The sequence below is a fragment of the Poromitra crassiceps genome, assembly GCF_964638095.1.
Source record: "Poromitra crassiceps genome assembly, chromosome: 3".
In the NCBI taxonomy this organism is placed as follows: domain Eukaryota; kingdom Metazoa; phylum Chordata; class Actinopteri; order Beryciformes; family Melamphaidae; genus Poromitra; species Poromitra crassiceps.
Genome location: NC_139625.1, coordinates 12,125,534 through 12,143,785, shown reverse-complemented (window position 1 = coordinate 12,143,785; position 18,252 = coordinate 12,125,534). Strand labels below are relative to the sequence as shown.

The 18,252-nt window shown below is 42.6% G+C and overlaps 1 protein-coding gene across 1 annotated transcript in view; it reads left to right on the top strand.

Moving 5' to 3' along the window:
• Nucleotides 1–18,252, top strand: part of slx9 (SLX9 ribosome biogenesis factor) — a 67,467-nt gene that overhangs the window by 24,534 nt on the left and 24,681 nt on the right. Inside the window, exon 3 of the mRNA XM_083633402.1 lies at nucleotides 13,269–13,337. Within this exon, the coding sequence (XP_083489528.1) occupies nucleotides 13,269–13,337 (69 nt within the window). The remainder of the gene's footprint in view (nucleotides 1–13,268; nucleotides 13,338–18,252) is intronic.

The window sequence follows — 18,252 nt, the reverse complement described above, 5'->3', positions numbered from 1 at the left end:
ATTTGCCTTCAACAACTTAAAGCAGCTACGAGCAACTTTTTCGATTGTTATTAAACAGTATAAATTTAATATCAATGCATCCCATCTTACCTCTAATAGTCGACGAGACCAACGCAGAGTAGTCTCGCTTGAGCCCCGAGTGAATCGGCCAGTGTTAGTCTGTCTGTGGCCAGGGAAGATCAGGAAGTGAAATTAAACGGTTTGCAGCAGCCACTTCGGCCATAACCACAAAATAACTTCCAAAAAACTTGTTAGAATATAACGAAAGATGTTCGCGAGAGTATGCGTGGCGTTCACATTGTTTATGTTATGTTGCTAGGCAGCGCAAACGGCGAGGCAGGCAGCTGCGTTTCACTTCCGGGTTTCACTTCCGCGTTTCACTTCCGGGTAGCCGGGCCGGCGGTAGGAGAGAGAGAGCCCCCTGTTGACGCGAGTTTAGACAGACACAGACTAATAATCACCTAAGGGAGCAATCTCAGATACACACGGCTTTGGTCTCAGCTACTATTATAGGTAAGATGTGATGCATCAATATTGTAATTATACTGTTTAATAACAATCGAAAAAGTTGCTCGTAGCTGCTTTAATGAGGGGTTTTCCAACTTCCAATCAATTGAGGTTTGATTGAGGCCCTCTTTAATGTTTTGGTTGCACCTGTGTTACCTCCTGCCTTTTAGACACAAAATGGCTACAGTGAAGAATGCTTATAGTCCCCACGCCTGACATGGGGTTAGAGGAGATCAATAGGGCAACAGACAGTGATTGAGGTCCTGCTGTTTACACAGGACAGAGCCGACCGCATCAGATCATCTGTGGTCTGCTGCCTCTGACCTTTCAACTCTACAGAGCCGGAGCTGTTGGCGATCAATGGACAGAAAGGAAAGGAGGGCAACACACAACATTTTGTACAGCCGCTTAGTTTCTCTTGGCATTGCGCTAATGAGGTAACCTAACTCTGCCAGATGGGGGCGGTATTGTTGTGAAAACAATACCGCCCCCATCTGGCAGAGTCAGGTTACTAATAAGGTACATTTAATGGAAATATCCACGCTAAAACAGCCAAAACCCCTCCCCTTCCGGGCGGACCCTATGTACACCAGCGTCTTAAAAAAAATATGAATGGTGATGAACGGTACTTTTTTTTTATCCCGTTTGAATATGATGTTTGTCAATTTAAAAGATAACTTTGCAAGTCAAGAAAGTCTCAGTTTGTGGTAAAACTGTGACACTAAGTTATAAATCAGAAAGACTACGCACAACCAGTCGCGTAAGTGACATCTCTCCCGCTAGGCCATGTTGGTGTCGGTGTGACGTATATTGTGCCAGACGAGAGATGGAGTTGATTAAGCGATTTCATACAAAACTAAACGTTAAGTTTCAGTTTCACGACAAACCGTGACTTTCTTGACATCCATAGTTATGTTTTAAATTGGCAAAACTTACATGTGGACTCTGGACCTCATGACACAATTCAAACGGAATCTAAAAAACTCATCTCTTGCCGTTCACCACCATTCATAAAGTTTTAGGACCTTGGTTGGTACGCATGGTGAGGCAGGAGGTGACGTCTACTTTGGCTCTATTGGCCAAACAACGTGATGTCATGTCAAGATATTTTCACTGCAGCTACAATTTGATCGAAAGCTGAAAATGTCAGGCTGTGGTGTCAGCTCCTCTCTTGCTGTTAGTATCACTATCAGTTCCATTATTGAATCATTATTGATTATAAGATTATTGATTAAAAAACCAATGGTTCGATGCAACTAGTCCCGGCGTTCTTTGTAGAATGTTAAAAGGCATTCTGGGATATGTAATGATAATCACTAACTGCACTTAGTTACAACAGAAATTAAATTACAAATTACAACACATCACTAATTAACTCCCGGAATGTATTAGTTTCTCCCGCAATTTACAAATGCTCCCGCCTACCCGTCTGTACTTCGAGGGTCTCAAAGGTGGTCAAAAAATAAGGCAGGATATATGGTCAAAATAATCCGCTCATTCCCCAACTTGTGATTGGTCGAACACCATCGAACTTCCTTCCGGACTGAAACGTTGGTTTCTTTTTTCTTTGGAAGATGACAACTTCCTCTGTTCAGATGTTAATGGCCGGAGGTACAGACTGTCTCTGGAGTATTCGAAGATTGTGGAAGAGATAGACCAGCTTGATAGACTAGTAATGTATTGAACATCACAGATTGATGAGATGCAATCGTTTAAAAGCCCTTTCACATCTAGATTAGAACAATAAAGATAAGTGTAACTGTAAATCAAGTCAATTTAAGATCTGTGTTCCTGACACTCGGGTTTATAGACACAAGAATGCAGTGTAGCAGTGATCAAAGTTCAAAAACTAGTTGGCTAGCTTAGTAGCTACAGTAGCTATATTTATATGCCCAAACACCCACCTTTGACTGAAAGCAATATATTCTTGCCCCTTCTCCCTTCTCACGGGGGCCATTTTGTGTTGAAAAGGCAGAATAAACACAGGTGCAAGCAAAACACTAACGAGGGTTTCCAAATTCCAATCATGTAAGTTGGAAACCCTCAACCCTCATTAGTGTTTTGCTTGCACCTGTGTTTACCCTGCCTTTTCAACACAAAATGGCCCCCGTGAGAAGGGTCTATTGCAATGCTCTCACAAAGAAAGTGCTGGGATGCATTGAACATTACAGAAGATTGATACGTGACATAGGGCTGGGTATCGGCAAGGACCTCACGATACGATATGTATCACGATACATGGGTCACGATACGATTGTATCACGATACATTGCGATACAATATATATGGCAATACTCTACATAATTTACTGAAAATTAATGTGTACATCACTTTATATTGATAACTTAGTGGACAAATTGAGTCCAAACTACTGAGTGTTGAGTGTGTTACTGAACGTGCTGAAATAAAAAAGTATTCTCATTGTGTCACTGAACACACGGCGGTTCAAAAAAATCGATATGGCGATATATCACGATATTTTTCTGAAATATCGATACAGTATTGTGGAAAAAAGTATCGCGATATATTGCTGTATCGATTTTATTGCACAGCCCTAACGTGACAATGTAGGAGTATCTGAGGATGGATGTGTCTTTTCTTGTTTTGTCTTCTCTCCTTTTTTTTTTATAGTGTAGCAGCAATGGATTCCTGTGGTCCACCATAGTTTCAAACAGACCAGTGCATGCCATCAATTAGACCAAGTCCCAGGAAAGTGATTGCTGCAGTGTAGGCCCTACATGTGATTGATCCATGCAAAGAACTTCATCATGCTTTCTCTTAGGGCTGCTGGAAGCTTTCTAAAGAGCCATTTGTGACCAACACGGCACTCTAGCCAAGCAATCTCCAGCTGTAAGAGTACACATAGCCCCGCACCCTCATGCTCACATCGTTTAGCTGTAACAGTATGCTTAGCCCCGCCCCCTCATGCTCACATAGTTCAGCTGTAACAGTATGCATAGCCCCGCCCCCTCATTCTCACATAGTTCAGCTGTAACTGTATGCATAGCCCCGCCCCCTCATGCTCACATCGTTTAGCTGTAACTGTATGCATAGCCCTGCCCCCTCATGCTCACATCGTTTAGCTGTAACAGTATGCGTAGCCCCGCCCCCTCATGCTCACATCGTTTAGCTGTAACTGTATGCATAGCCCCGCCCCCTCATGCTCACATCGTTTAGCTGTAACTGTATGCATAGCCCCGCCCCCTCATGCTCACATCGTTCAGCTGTAACAGTATGCGTAGCCCCGCCCCCTTGTGCTCACATCGTTTAGCTGTAACTGTATGCATAGCCCCGCCCCCTCGTGCTCACATCGTTTAGCTGTAACAGTATGCATAGCCCCGCCCCCTCGTGCTCACATCGTTTAGCTGTAACAGTATGCATAGCCCCGCCCCCTCATGCTTACATCGTTTAGCTGTAACTGTATGCGTAGCCCCGCCCCCTCGTGCTCACATCGTTCAGCTGTAACAGTATGCATAGCCCCGCCCCCTCATGCTCACATCGTTCAGCTGTAACAGTATGCATAGCCCCGCCCCCTCATGCTCACATTGTTTAGCTGTAACAGTATGCATAGCCCCGCCCCCTCATGCTTACATCGTTTAGCTGTAACTGTATGCGTAGCCCCGCCCCCTCGTGCTCACATAGTTCAGCTGTAACAGTATGCATAGCCCCGCCCCCTCTTGCTCACATCGTTCAGCTGTAACAGTATGCATAGCCCCGCCCCCTCATGCTCACATTGTTTAGCTGTAACAGTATGCATAGCCCCGCCCCCCGTGCTCACATCGTTTAGCTGTAACAGTATGCATAGCCCCGCCCCCTCATGCTCACATCGTTTAGCTGTAACAGTATGCATAGCCCCGCCCCCTCATGCTCACATCGTTCAGCTGTAACAGTATGCATAGCCCCGCCCCCTCATGCTCACATCGTTTAGCTGTAACAGTGATATGGGAATAATGGCAGCGCTAATGTAATGGGATCCACCTCCTCGTTTGGAGGGAAAAAATAATGAAAGACTGGATGGAGAAAAGTGCCAAATATTTTTGTGCCAATTTGTGCCATTTTCATAAAAATGCATTTATTTTGTATTGTATTCATTGTCTGAGCCTCTGGTATGAGTTCTGAAAGTTTAGCACATGTTTTACATTACTTTTGGGTCTGGAGAACGTTTGTTTGCTTGTGTTATGTTTGCAAATGTTAAAATACAGAGAATGATGTGTCAGGAACGTTTCAAAGAAAGCATATTTCCATCCACAAGTCAAAGGCTTTTGGAACATTTTGACGGAATATTCTTACATATTTGTGTGGAATTTGTTCAATATGTCGTATTACCATCAATTCAGGTTCTTCCGTTCCCACTTCCCATAGACCACCAGTGTAGTATTGATCAATTCTACCATAAATATGTAATCAATCAATCCATGACATCATATCAGAGGTGGGCCATACTGGCTGACCGATACATATTTCTTAATAAAGGGACAATATCGGCCCCATGTATCGCCAAACCTATATTTCAGTTGAATCCGCATTCCGACAACAGTCACTTCACCCCCTGCTGCCCGTCCCTGGATTTGGCAGTCAAGGTCTTTACTGCATGGCTAATTACAAAGGCAGTGCCATCGAGCCACTAAAAATAGCCCAGTGCAATACTGCCACTTCATTCAGGGAGGCGCCCATCGATCCTGCTCGCGTCCACGCCAACACAGAGCCGATGGCTGGCGGCGATCGTCTCGCGGTCAGTGGTCTGTTTCATAATCGAAGCCCTCGGATGAACCAGATGAGAGCATTTCAAAACAATACAGACACCGTATGTACAGTTAAGCCATGTCACTTGGAAGGTGAATGCACACAACACTACCTGAAGGGCAAAACATCCTCTCTGTTACTGTCAAATGTACAGAACAATCAAATGTGGAATCATTTTAGATGAGATTTGAATGCAGTAAACATCTCAACGTTAAAGTTTACATTTTAAAAGACCTGTGAGATTCTTGTTTTTCCTCGATTTTTGACCATCTGTGGATTTTGTCATCGTTTTGGGGAAAACTGTTGCATGTATGACTTTCATGACGAAGGATTGGAACTCAAGGACCCTAAAAAAGAAGGATAAGACATTACTCACGTCACAGCGTGTAAGGGTAAGTCCCTCTATAAACCATCATATCTGTGTCGTTTCAACTTGAATTGAAAACTGCTTCCACCAGATTAAAGAAAGCACACTATGTGATGTTGACTGATGCCCTGTTCGGTCATGTATCATGATGTAGTTACTGTAGCTAATCCAGCTCTATTTTGGACCAAACGGTCTTGAGTTGAGCTACATGCAGCTGCTGCACAGAGCCATGATCTGTTTGGAGACCAATAATAAGGAAAACAAACGCGCACATTTACATTAAAAAAACACATCAGTCAACATCATGTAATGTCTTTTCTTTCATCTGGTGGAAGCATTTGTCAATCAGAGGTGAAACGACCCAGACATGATGGTTTATAGTGGGACTTAACCTGCCCGCCCTCATTCACTTCAATACAATTGGCCCCAATGCAAAATTGTGTGACGTGAGCCGTCTTTTTTTCCGGGTTCTTGCTGGAACTACATTACATGGTACGTTACATGGTAACATGCTTTTGTTGGTGTGGTGGTTTTCCTCTGTCTCTCTCTCGATCTCCCTCTCTCTCTCTTCCCTCTATCCCTCTCTCTCTCTGTCTGTCTCTCTCTCTGTCTCTCTCTTCCCTCTATCCCTCTCTCTCTCTCTCTCTGTCTCTCTGTCTCTCTGTCTCTCTCTCTCTCTCTCTCTCGCTCTCCCTCTCTCTTCCCTCTATCCCTCTCTCTCTCTCTCTCTCTCTGTCTCTCTGTCTCTCTCTCTCTCGCTCTCCCTCTCTCTTCCCTCTATCCCTCTCTGTCTCTCTCTCTCGATCTCTCTCGATCTCTCTCTCTCTCTCTCTCTCTCTCTCTGTCTCTCTCCCTCTCTCTCTCTGTCTCTCTCTCTCTCTCTCTCTGCCTGTCTTTAATAGCTGGTTCTCCTCAATGTGCACCCCATGTGTCTGTCTATATTGTTATTTAAAGGGCCAATCTGTATGTATGGGGTAAAGTGCAATAAACAGAGGTGGAAAGACTACTGGCAAATCCTACTCAAGTACAAGTACTGTTACTTTAGTGAAAATGACCTCAAGTACAAGTAAAACTACTAGTCCAGTTAATTATCTTGAATCTGGTGGAAGCATTTGTCAATCAAAGGTGAAACGACACAGATATGATGGTTTATAGTGGGACTTAACCTGCCCGCCCTCATTCACTTCAATAATATTGGCCCCAATGCAAAATTGGGTGACGTGAGCCGTCTCTTTTTTCCGGGTTCTTGCTGGAACTACATTACATGGTACGTTACATGATAACATGCTTTTGTTGGTGTGGTGGTTTTCCATTTTCCCTGACGTCATGGACTGATCCCCCCCCCCCCCCCCCCCCACACACACACACACACCTCCAGCTTGTTTGCCTGGGCCTCTGAGGAAGAACCATGTGGCTTTTGTCACGCCATGTCGTACGTTAACTCGTCTGCCTGTCATGAAGGGCACGGATCCAAACAGACATTGGCTCAGGGTATCTAGCGTGACGTCGCCCATTGGTTTTTGCGCTCCCGTTTTGAAGCCTAGTGTGGCCGCCGCCATCTTGGGGTTCTTGCGCAGCTCGTGCGAGACGGGGGAGTTCCCAGAGCCGCAGCTCCGCCTGCTTTTGGTCCATGATCTTCAGTCCGACTTTTTTCAATTCAAGCCAAGGCAAGCCCAGGGGCCCGGTTGCACGAAACACCTTGAGTTAAGATTTTCCTTCAAGTCCGAGTTAAGGTTCCCATAAAATAAAATCGGTGGAACAAAACACCTTTACGTCTTATCCCTAAGGTTAAACGTTTGAAGAAGACTTGGGTGTTTTGTGCAACCGGTTTCATGTTATGCTAACCCTAACTCAAGGGGTTTTGTGCAACTACTTCTTTCAAGTATTTTCGTTTTAGGCCTTTTTCCTGAGACTTTAGGTTGAAGGCATTTTGTATTTCTTTCCACAGATTTGGAGCAGGAAAGTTTAGAAGTTTACTTTTTGCTTTCTCTCTTTCACACACACACACACACACACACACACACACACACACACACACACACACACACACACACACACACACACACACACACACACACACACGCAGTATCTAGCTCTCTGTCTGCCACCCGGGCCCCACTTGTCCCTGAGGATGTCCTGACCACAGGGAGCCTCAAGGTGGCTGTGCTGATAAAATAACGATAAAAACGCAGGCAAGAATAAAACCAGTTTCCATCCAAGCCCAGGATGTTTTTCCCCACAAGGGGTGGAAATAGTCTCTCTCGCTCTCTCTCTCTCTGTCTCTCTCTCTCTCTCTCTCTCTCTCGATCTCCCTCTCTCTCTCTTCCCTCTATCCCTCTCTCTCTCTCTCTGTCTCTCTCTGTCTCTCTCGATCTCTCTCTCTTCCCTCTATCCCTCTCTCGCTCTCCCTCTCTCTTCCCTCTCTCTCTCTGTCTCTCTCTCTCTCTGCCTGTCTTTAATAGCTGGTTCTCCTCAATGTGCACCCCATGTGTCTGTCTATATTGTTATTTAAAGGGCCAATCTGTATGTATGGGGTAAAGTGCAATAAACAGAGGTGGAAAGACTACTGGCAAATCCTACTCAAGTACAAGTACTGTTACTTTAGTGAAAATCACCTCAAGTACAAGTAAAACTACTAGTCCAGTTAATTATTCGAGTAACAGTAAAAAAAAAAAAAAAAAGCAGCCGATTTAAAAGTAAAAGTACATTTGTGTTACTTTAAAAAATGTTTTATATTTTAATTATTTGCTATAATAATTACATTACACACATCCAGCACGTTACTAAGCTGTCCCTGTCTTTGTCAGTTCATTCGGATCAGGCCAGGGACGCTCATTTTGGCGATTTTCTCCTTTGCCAGACGAGCTACATTTAGAGCTGCTAGTAGCAGCAGCAATATCACAATCACATGGATCCATTCTGCCACGGCCATCAGCAGTGTGACAAACTAAGATTCTCAACTCATGTGACAAAAGGAGATCATTAGAATTTTGCGGATCGTCTACAGTGTCGACTTAAATAATTAGCCAGTCTTGAGCGCAATTGAATTGAATTGACCACTGCACTAACGAACCAGTTTGGCTGCCCTAAATGCGGAAGTGATTCTGGACCTGTTAGCGAGCAGTCCCAATGCTGCTGTGCTGTTTTCATAGTGCGGTGTGCAAAACAAATATCTGAATTTACTCAGTGTACATTTAAAAGTGCTCAAATAGAATATCTATCATTTAAATAACTCGAGTTAAGAGTCAAAGTATAGCATTGTAAATGTAGGAATCCTCCAAAAAAAAACTCAAGAATGTCCCAAAATAGCATATTTCCACCTGTACACTGCCAGCTCTTCGGCAGCATATGGAAATATACCTGTGGTTCAGCTGATAGTTGGATATCCATATCACATTTTGATGCCAAAAATATCCAGTGTTTCCCCCACTTATTGCTATCAGGAAAAGCCCCTTAAACGGATTTTAGACCATCATGGAACAATAAGAGCACATTTACACCCGGTATTAAAATGGCAGTTAACTTTTATTAGCGGACACATAGTCCATAAAAAAACAAACACATACAGCAATTAAAAACACGGCCAAAAACACAATGTGATCTGTATCTGAATAAGTTATCCGGATAATGAAAAAGGCATGTTAATGCAAAGTGTAAACGTGTTGTGTGATCAGAACCGCCTGACCACATCTGGAGGTAGTCTGCGTCTCATTGTGTTCAGATCTTAGCTAGGTGAAAACGCAATCCGTACAACATGCTCGCATCCCAAATATAGGGGATGGGATTTGTGATGACTCACTCCAGATGAATTTCCAGAGATAGGGGGGGGGGGGGGGAGACGGTTCACTCACTAGCTACTTCCGCCGTCATTGACGATAAAAACTAAAAATAAGTACCGGTAGACCTTGGTGCCTATTGCCTAAAGTGATTTTTTCCCCCTCTATACCAATGTACATGAGGTTTATTTAGCATTTTAACATATAACATTTAACATAGGCTATTTAGTTTTCAGATCTGCTTTGGGCAGCATTAAACACATCTCTTATACTATTCATTTTGACCGGAGTGACACCTCTTCTCGTTCACCACTGACAGCTATTATGTGAGATCTGATCTCGATGAGGATAACGAGAATGCATTTAAAATACCAGGTGTAAATGTAAAGGCAAGATTGGATCTTATAACGGGTCCGGATACAGATCGCATTTTAATACCAACTTCAGTGCCTAGCTGTCACAGACCACAAAATGTAATCACCCCCTCGGCTGTATGGGAAATGTAGTTAACCAATCTACTAACAGTCGTGTGATGTAGTGTAAACACATCGGTTAAATCACAGTTAATTATAATGTATAATTATAATTCATAATAATCGTGAAACCGTGACTTTTTTTATCAAATCGTTGCATTCCTACTTCTCACTTGATTTATGACCTCAGTAAACACTTTCCTAATGAGTTTATGGTCTCAATAGCTGTGTTTCCATTACAGTTTTTCACAAAATAATTGCGATATTTCTACAACTTCGACAATGTACAATTGCGACTTGTAGGCGTTTCCATTGAAGTTGAGTTTGGACTGACGGCGCACACACCTGAACGCAATTCCCCGTTGCAGCAGCTGCCACAGTGATTACGCACAGTGATCTGCCCCAAATCCCGTCCCCTGCATGCTCAAATCCAACCAATGGTCAATGCAAATCACAACATGAAGTTACAACGCATATAAACGTTAATGTAAATTATCAATTCAAAAGAAAATGAGTGTCAACATGTTGCTGGCTGCGGCGAATGCAGTGAGCGCGACAGGCAGAGGAAAAAAGGTAGCCTACTGTGCGCACACAGACAGGCAGCCTGTCACCATGGACCGATTTCTGTCATTAAACATTATCTATTTTCCCCAGCTCCGCTTTTTGCACAACACTCGTCTTTCTGCTAGGTAGCGTTGCTTCAAAGTTTTCCACTTGCTGCGAAGGTTTTGCCACGGCTTATCGAACCCTTTTCTCCCTCATTTCCTTTCATTTTCCGCTCCTTTTCCAAAGGAGAAGATGGGTCACATCTAGGGGTGTCACAATATATCGTCCCACGAAATTTCGCGATAGTAAAACGTCACGATATGTATCGTTGAGATGAAATCTCATATCGTGAAAAAAAAAAAAAAAAAAAAAAAAAAATTCAAAAGTAGACAAAGAAACGTCTTTGTTTGTTGAAGTTCAATGTGTGGAAAGTAGTTCAGTTGAACAAGTCTCTGAAGAGACACATGAGAAGTTATACAGGAGAGAAACCATTCAATTGAGTTTCTGGCAAAACTGTTTACTTGACAGGAAAAACTGAAGATGCATAAAAAATAGACTAAGAAAAGTCTTGTTGTTTGAGTTTGAAGAAAAACTGAAGATGCACAATGAGAATTTATACTGCTGAGAAACCTTTTAGTTCAAAGTAAATCTAAGTGACGGTGTAACTCATTCTATTTCAAGATAAGCCTTATCTCCAATCTCATGTTTTTTCTAGTTGTTATTGTAATAACAATTTCCCACAACAGCATGTTTTGTATTTGTGCATTTCAAATAAAATACTACTTTTCCAGTCATATATTGTCATTATTCAAGTTTAAAAAAATATTGTTAAAATCGTATCGTTATCGTGAACCCAGTATCGTGATACGTATCGTATCGTGAACTGAGTGTATCGTGACACCCCTAGTCACATCACATGACATGCAAATGCGGAAAATGTGTTTCCATTACACTTTTGCGATAAACTGCTATATCGACACGTCTGAAAAACCACCTCATGAGAGCGCAAAAACTTTTTGCGATATTTGGGAGGTTTTTCGAAATTTACGTGTTTCCATTACCCACTTTCTATTGCGATATTTAGATTTTGCGCATTTCTGAGGGTAATGGAAACACGACTAATCGCTAGTTTCAAGTCTTCTTCAATACAGCCTGATGTTCATTTAATAAATTATGGTAAATGAGATATGCTTTGGGGCGTGATTGACAGGTCTCCTGTCCAGTGATTGTGCAGCTCGCCGATCACGACCCAATAGGCTCTGTGCAGGGGCGGAGCGACCCTATCAGCCCAGAGGGGGCGAAGCTCTTAGGGGGGCCCCATCAAAAAAATTTTTTTTTTTTTTTTTTTTTTTTTTTTGAAGGCCAGGCCAGGCCGCAGGGCCGGTTCCAGAACAAGATGACTAGGGGTGCATCCTAGATAGGAAGGGGTGCAGATGCCCGGCCAAAGGCCGGGCCCACTCGGGTGGCCCGGCCTAAATTTGACATGTTATTTTACTAAAAATAATGCATTTGACCATCATTTCAAGTAGAATGATACCACCCAAGCAAGAATATTTCAAGTGTTTCAAGTGCTTTACTGAAATATTTGGACCATATAATGATAATACAATTATCTCAACCTTAAAAGGTTACATATAGGTGCCAAAAAGCCATAAAATCACATCAAAGAACAAAGAAAAACAACAACTATAATTCAAGTTTAAACAGTAAGTGTGCAGCTGTAGCATTTATAAAAAAAAAATTTTTTTTTTTTTTTTTTTACTTTTCAACTGAGCATGCAGACAAATAAGGGTGCAATGCATGCTTTTGCACCCCCGTAGAACCGGGCCTGCCAGGCCGCGAAGAAAAATGTGCCTTTTTTGCATGTTTGAATCGGTTTTAGCCATATTTAGTGGAATATCTCATTTTAAACACACCAATGTTATTGTCTATTGATTGAATTCCTCTCAGACTCACACCACTGACTTTATTAAATAAAGTCATTTTAAGTCACAACTGTAAAATAGCTGATAGCCCCTATATCCGAAAACACAATTTGTCACTCATTGAGCCAAGTAATATTATGTCCAAGAAAGACTACAGTGAAGCCACTTTACAGACAAGCTTGTTCTGAAGAAGAAAAATAAAAACACAGGTTGCCAGCCAGGTGGCCTGGCCTGCAAAAAAAAAAAAATTTTTTTTTTTTTTTTTTGATGGGCCCCCCTGACGAGTGGGCCCGTGGCGGCCGCACCCTCTGCCCCGGCGTACGCTCCGCTACTGGCTCTGTGGGAAGCCCCTGGTCTCGCCGCGCTAGCTGCTTCTGGCTCCAAATAACCAAGATGGCGACGGTCAAAATGCCAAACTCACGCCTTCAAAACGGGAGTCGACAAACCAATGGGTGACATCATCACGCCGGGCTACGTCCATATTTTTTACACAGTCTCTACGGGACTGACCGTAAAATCTAGCCAACAACACGTAGATTGTCCAGTAAAAGTCTGATTGGGCCATAAACAGGCCCTGGCGTATGTTGTGATCCGGTGTGAAGTGTGTCATTGAGCTGGGTCGGGTCGGGGGCAGCTGGGGACACAGATAAAGACATTCCCTCAACGCCTTTCATGTCTCTTTAACGCATTTAGGAATCTGCCTCTATTCATGTTTAATTAGCAGGCCAGAGCCGAGATGGGTTTGATGTGTGCCGTCACGTAACACTGTGTGTGTGTGTGTGTTTGTGTCTGTCTGTCTGTGTGTGTGTGCGTGTGTGCCTGTGTGTGTGTGTGTGTGTGTGTGTGTGTGTGCCTGTGTGTGTGCCTGTGTGTGTGTGTGTGTGTGTGTGTGTGTGTGTGTGTGTGTGTGTGTGTGTGTGTGTTTTGACAGGCCCAGAGGAGAAGAAAGTCAAGTCAAAGAAAGAGAAGATGAAGGAGAGGAGGGAGCGCTGGCTCAACAGTAAGTGTGTCACAGGGTTTTCTTTCCATAAGCGCCAGCTGTCAGCCAAATGGCATGAAAACATTTCCAGCCGGCTGCTTTGTTATTGTCACAATGTCCGCAATATTGCAATAGCGTGCTATAGACAAAGCAAACCGCGGTGGATGGCAAGTAACCGCCACAACCGTGCCGTGTTACTGTGTGGAATTCAGAGGTGTCGCTTCGTGAGATGGCCCTCTAGTTTCCTGGGTGGGCGGTGTTCGGACCTTCAGGCCAATCACCGTGCTTAAGCATGGCAAAAAAGTGTCGAATCACATCACAGCGCTTCCCATACACAGCGCAGCCCCCCTCCCTCCCCTGTGAGGGGGCGGGGCTCTTCTAGGTTCAGAGGATATGAGGTTCATCATCACACTAGCTTTAAGAGATGAGCCCCCACAGCCTCTGAAAGACAGTAATATCCACCAGATTTTTTTTTTTTTTTTTTGTCAAATCCATGGTGGGCCAAAACAAACCGGGCCCGCAGGCCCCAAATTGGTCAGCCATGATTGAGTCAGCAGGGGTGGCCAAACTACGGCCCGCGGGCCAACTGTGGCCCGCTACCCGTTTTTAAGTAGCCCGCCATGTATTCTGCACCGAAAAAAGAGAGCATTTTTTCATTTGTCTGTTTTCGTTTCTTTGTCTTTCCGTTTTTCATTGCCTAATTGGCACATTCAGTCCTCAATTCTCCACCATGATAGCTGATGGTGGGTGGTGTGGTGAGCGTTCTGGCGCAAACTGGCTGCCGTGCATCTCCCAGGTAGGTGCGACACATCGGTGGTGGATGAGTTGAGTTCCCTCCCCCTCCCTCCCCTGATATGTGAAGCACTTTGAGTGTCTAGAAAGGCGCTATATAAATCCAATCAATTATTAATTATTATTAAAATGAGAAAATGGGATTTTTTCCCCCATTTAAAATCACTGGTTTTGAACATTTTTAATACTGAATTTGGGTGAAATGATCTCTGTCTTAACCGGTTTGCACGGGGGGGGGGGGATAAAACATACAGAAATACCCATTGTAATAGATGAGCACATCAATCAACTGTGTCATAATATTTATTTGGGTAGAAATAAATTTGATGGCACAGGGGTGTTCTGGTCTAAAAAAAAATATATTCTTTCAGTCTAAACGGGTTGAAAACTGCTGCGCGACTCCTTATATTTTTCTGTATCCCATAAACAAAAAGGTTTGGCCACCCTTGGTTTAGTGCAGGGCTCTTCAAATGGCGGCTCGGCCCACGAGCGCCCCCTGTGTGGACCGCGCTGGAATTGCATTTTTTTTTTTTTTTTTTTTACAGTGCACCTGAACGCAACATGCAAGATACTCGCTGAATAAGTGTCCAAATGTTCATGTCATTCTGGCCAATACTCCACTTCTGTTATAACATTTCAGTCTGGAATATGGAATATCTTTCAATAATCTTTATGACTAAAAGGCTAAAAGTGATCTCATGTGTAAGAAATTATATTGAAGTAAAAATGTAAATAATTAGTTTTTTTGGTTTTGGTTGGTTTGGTTTTATTTCGCTTCAAGAGTGCATTTTTGTTCTTGTGTGGCCCTCAACAGGCTTTGAGAATCCCCGGCGACCACTTACTGACTTATGCTTAAATTAACCCACTCATATTCTGGTTTATTTCAAGAAAAACATTTCGGCTAGTGGAAATTCTAATTGGCTGGTAACTTTAAAATCTAGCAGCCATATTGGCAGGTGGTGAAAAAAGTTAATTTCAAGCCCTGCAGGGAGAGCAGGTGGTGACATAGGAGTGAGAAAAGGATCAAATATTGGTGGTTAAGACTGAATAATGGCATCACAACTGTTCATTTAAAATGAGTTATTCCTCTAAACCTGCCTTCAAATGCTCAAAAATGTTCTTGGTGCCGGCGCCGTTCGGCCCTCAGCAAATTGTGGCCCTTGGTGAAAAGTAATTGAAGACCCCTGGTTTAGTGTATGTCGACATCATCGACTCCATCCTACTGATTCATAACAAGCCTTTGTCATGTGTTAACCTTTGCCAGTAAGCAAGGCAACATGAAACTGCCCACATTTTCGGCGCTGTGTGCATAAATGTGTATAAATTCACACTTTAAAGTTGAAGGTGTCAAACCTAGCATGCAATTATCTTCTTCTTCTGATTATAATTATTATTACAGTATTGTTATTCCAAACCCAATTATCTTCTTCTTCTGATTATAATTATTATTACAGTATTGTTATTCCAAACCCAATGATCTTCTTCTTCTCATTATAATTATTATTACAATATATATTAACATTACAGTATTGTTATTCCAAGATGCTCATATCCCAAAGACCCTCAAGAGCCATTGCGCCTACATGACTCAGAATGAAATGTACACGTTTGTCTCACATCACATGGGACAAAGAAATGCCATTGGCAGAAGCCTTTAATAAAACAGATATAAAAATCACACCGATTATACATGAAAAGAATTATGACTTAGACAGAGAATATGACAAATAGTGCAGATTGCCCTTTGAGAGTGTTTATCGTTGTGACGATGACAAGGGACTACAGCTGAGGCCAGTGCTCCTCCAAAGACTTCACTGAACTCTGAATTCTGGAGTTGCAACAATTACCGTAAATTCCGGACTATAAGCCGCGGCTTTTTCCCCGTTTTTTGGCCCCTGCGGCTTATATAACGGTGCGGCTTATCTATGGATTTTTTCAGCAAACGGCCACTCGGTGACTTCCAAAATCGATGGATTTTACAGGTTACACAGCTTCATCTGCACATTTTATGTGCATTGCTTTGCTGCTTGTTTCTTCGATTATTTTTTTGTAAAGCACCTTGAATTGCCTTTGTGTATGAAAGGTGCTATATAAATAAAATTTGACTTGACTTGACTTGACATAATTTGGCGGAAATCAACCGGCATCACGGTGAACATGGCGCTCAGCTAGACAGCTGCTACACCAGACCAAACAATATGTTTTAGCGATCTGATCTAAAATGAATAAGGTGACCAGAACCAACTGAATAACTTTAAAGAGTGGGGCGAATGTCTGCTGGAAGAAGCACAAGACTGAAAACCAGTAAGCAGAAAGAAAAGAGACGAAGCAATCACCGCCATGAATGAGGAAATGACTCACCTGCTGGAGGCTGGAGATACACGGCTTGGGCTTAACTTTTACTCCGTGAAACACTATCGATTAAGTCCGACATCGCTCAGAGGTTTTGAGCAGCTTGAAAACAAGTTTGAAAACGTGCAGAAGTCCATCCACTCACTCACTAAAGAAAATAAGGCAACCGTGAACAGAGTTTCTAATGCGGAAAAGCGCATCAGCGCACTGGAGGACAAAAACAACACAGTGAGTCCGAAAATGGATAAAATGGTCAATAGTACTGTGAGTAACTAAAATAAAAAAATAAAAAACGGAATTCTCTCTTCTTTAGCACTCTTTCTAACTATAAATCCACTTCTGTTTTAATTTCCTCTCTTGCCCTCTTTTCACCACGCCGCGGACACTGTGTGCACTGTAAAAAAAACACAGGTGGTGTTGTGTTATGTTGTTTTGTTGAAATGTTAATAAATGGGAGCTTCCTCAAACAGCCATCTCTTTCCCGACAATCCCCTCTGTGCACGAACCCTTACATATGGTAATTAAACATTAAAACACAATAAAAAAAAAAAAAAAAAAAACATTAAAACACCTGCGGCTTATAGTCCGGTGCGGCTTATATATGTAACAAACAGGCAATTTTGCTGCTGCGGCTTATACTCCGGTGCGCCTTATAGTCCGGAATTTACGGTAGTCAATTAATTGATTAGTCGATCGACATAAAATTAATTGTCTTTTTTTTTTTTTTTTTTTCATACAATCAATTTATCATTTGGGGGAAACTTTTAAGCAAAAAATACAAAAATTCCAGCTTCTTAAATGTGAATATGTTCTGGTTTCTTTAGTCTTTAGTCTTCTAACTCATTATCTTTGGGTTGGGAGGAGTGTTGATCACAACAAAAGAAGACATTTGAAGATGTTATCTTGGGCTTTGGGCAAAAAGGGGTCGACATTTTTCACCATTTTGTGACATTTTAGAGACCAAAGCACTAATTGAGTGTTCAAGAAGATAATCGACAGATCAATCAATAATGAAAATATTAATCATCGTTAGTTGCAGTCCTGGTGAATTCATATAGAGAGCTGACATAAAAGTGTTGAATGCTTTATGAGCCCGGATGCTGTTCTGATGGGAGGAGGAGGAGGAGGAGGAGAAGGAGAAGGAGAAGGAGGAGGAGACACTGTTGGGGTGAAGGTTGGCCTTTGTCTCCGTGTAATTATAACTCCTCTCACCGTCACCATCATCAGGCTGGTAACTCGATCTATCTGCTGAGCCAATCAATGCCTGGGTAACACTACACGTATCCTCTTCATGCATATAATTAGCTACTAATGGCTGTGCCACTCGCTCTTACTGAAACCAGACACAGGCTCCTCCAACTGACACGTTTCACAAATTAGGAGGAAAGAAATGGAGATTTGTTTTTCTCGCCATAGGTCCAGAATTGGGGGAAGTAGAGTTTGATCTGGGTTTTGAAGGCCGATCAGTGAAAAGAGGTTGAGCGCTGCACACTTACTCCAAGTCATGTAGTTTATTGAGAACAAAAGACAACGTTTCGATCCTACATTGGATCTTCGTCAAGGTCAGAAATGTTTGGATGGATGATGAACACACCCATATACAGATCCTTTCCAAAAAATTAGATCATGGAAAGTTAGTTTTTTTCCATAATTCCTTTCAAAAAGTGAAACTTTCATAGATTATAGATTCATTACACACAAAGTGAAATATTTCTAGCCTTTATGTGTTCCATTTTTCATAATTTTGGCCTACAGCTCCAGAAAACCCCCAATACAGTATTTCAAGAAATTA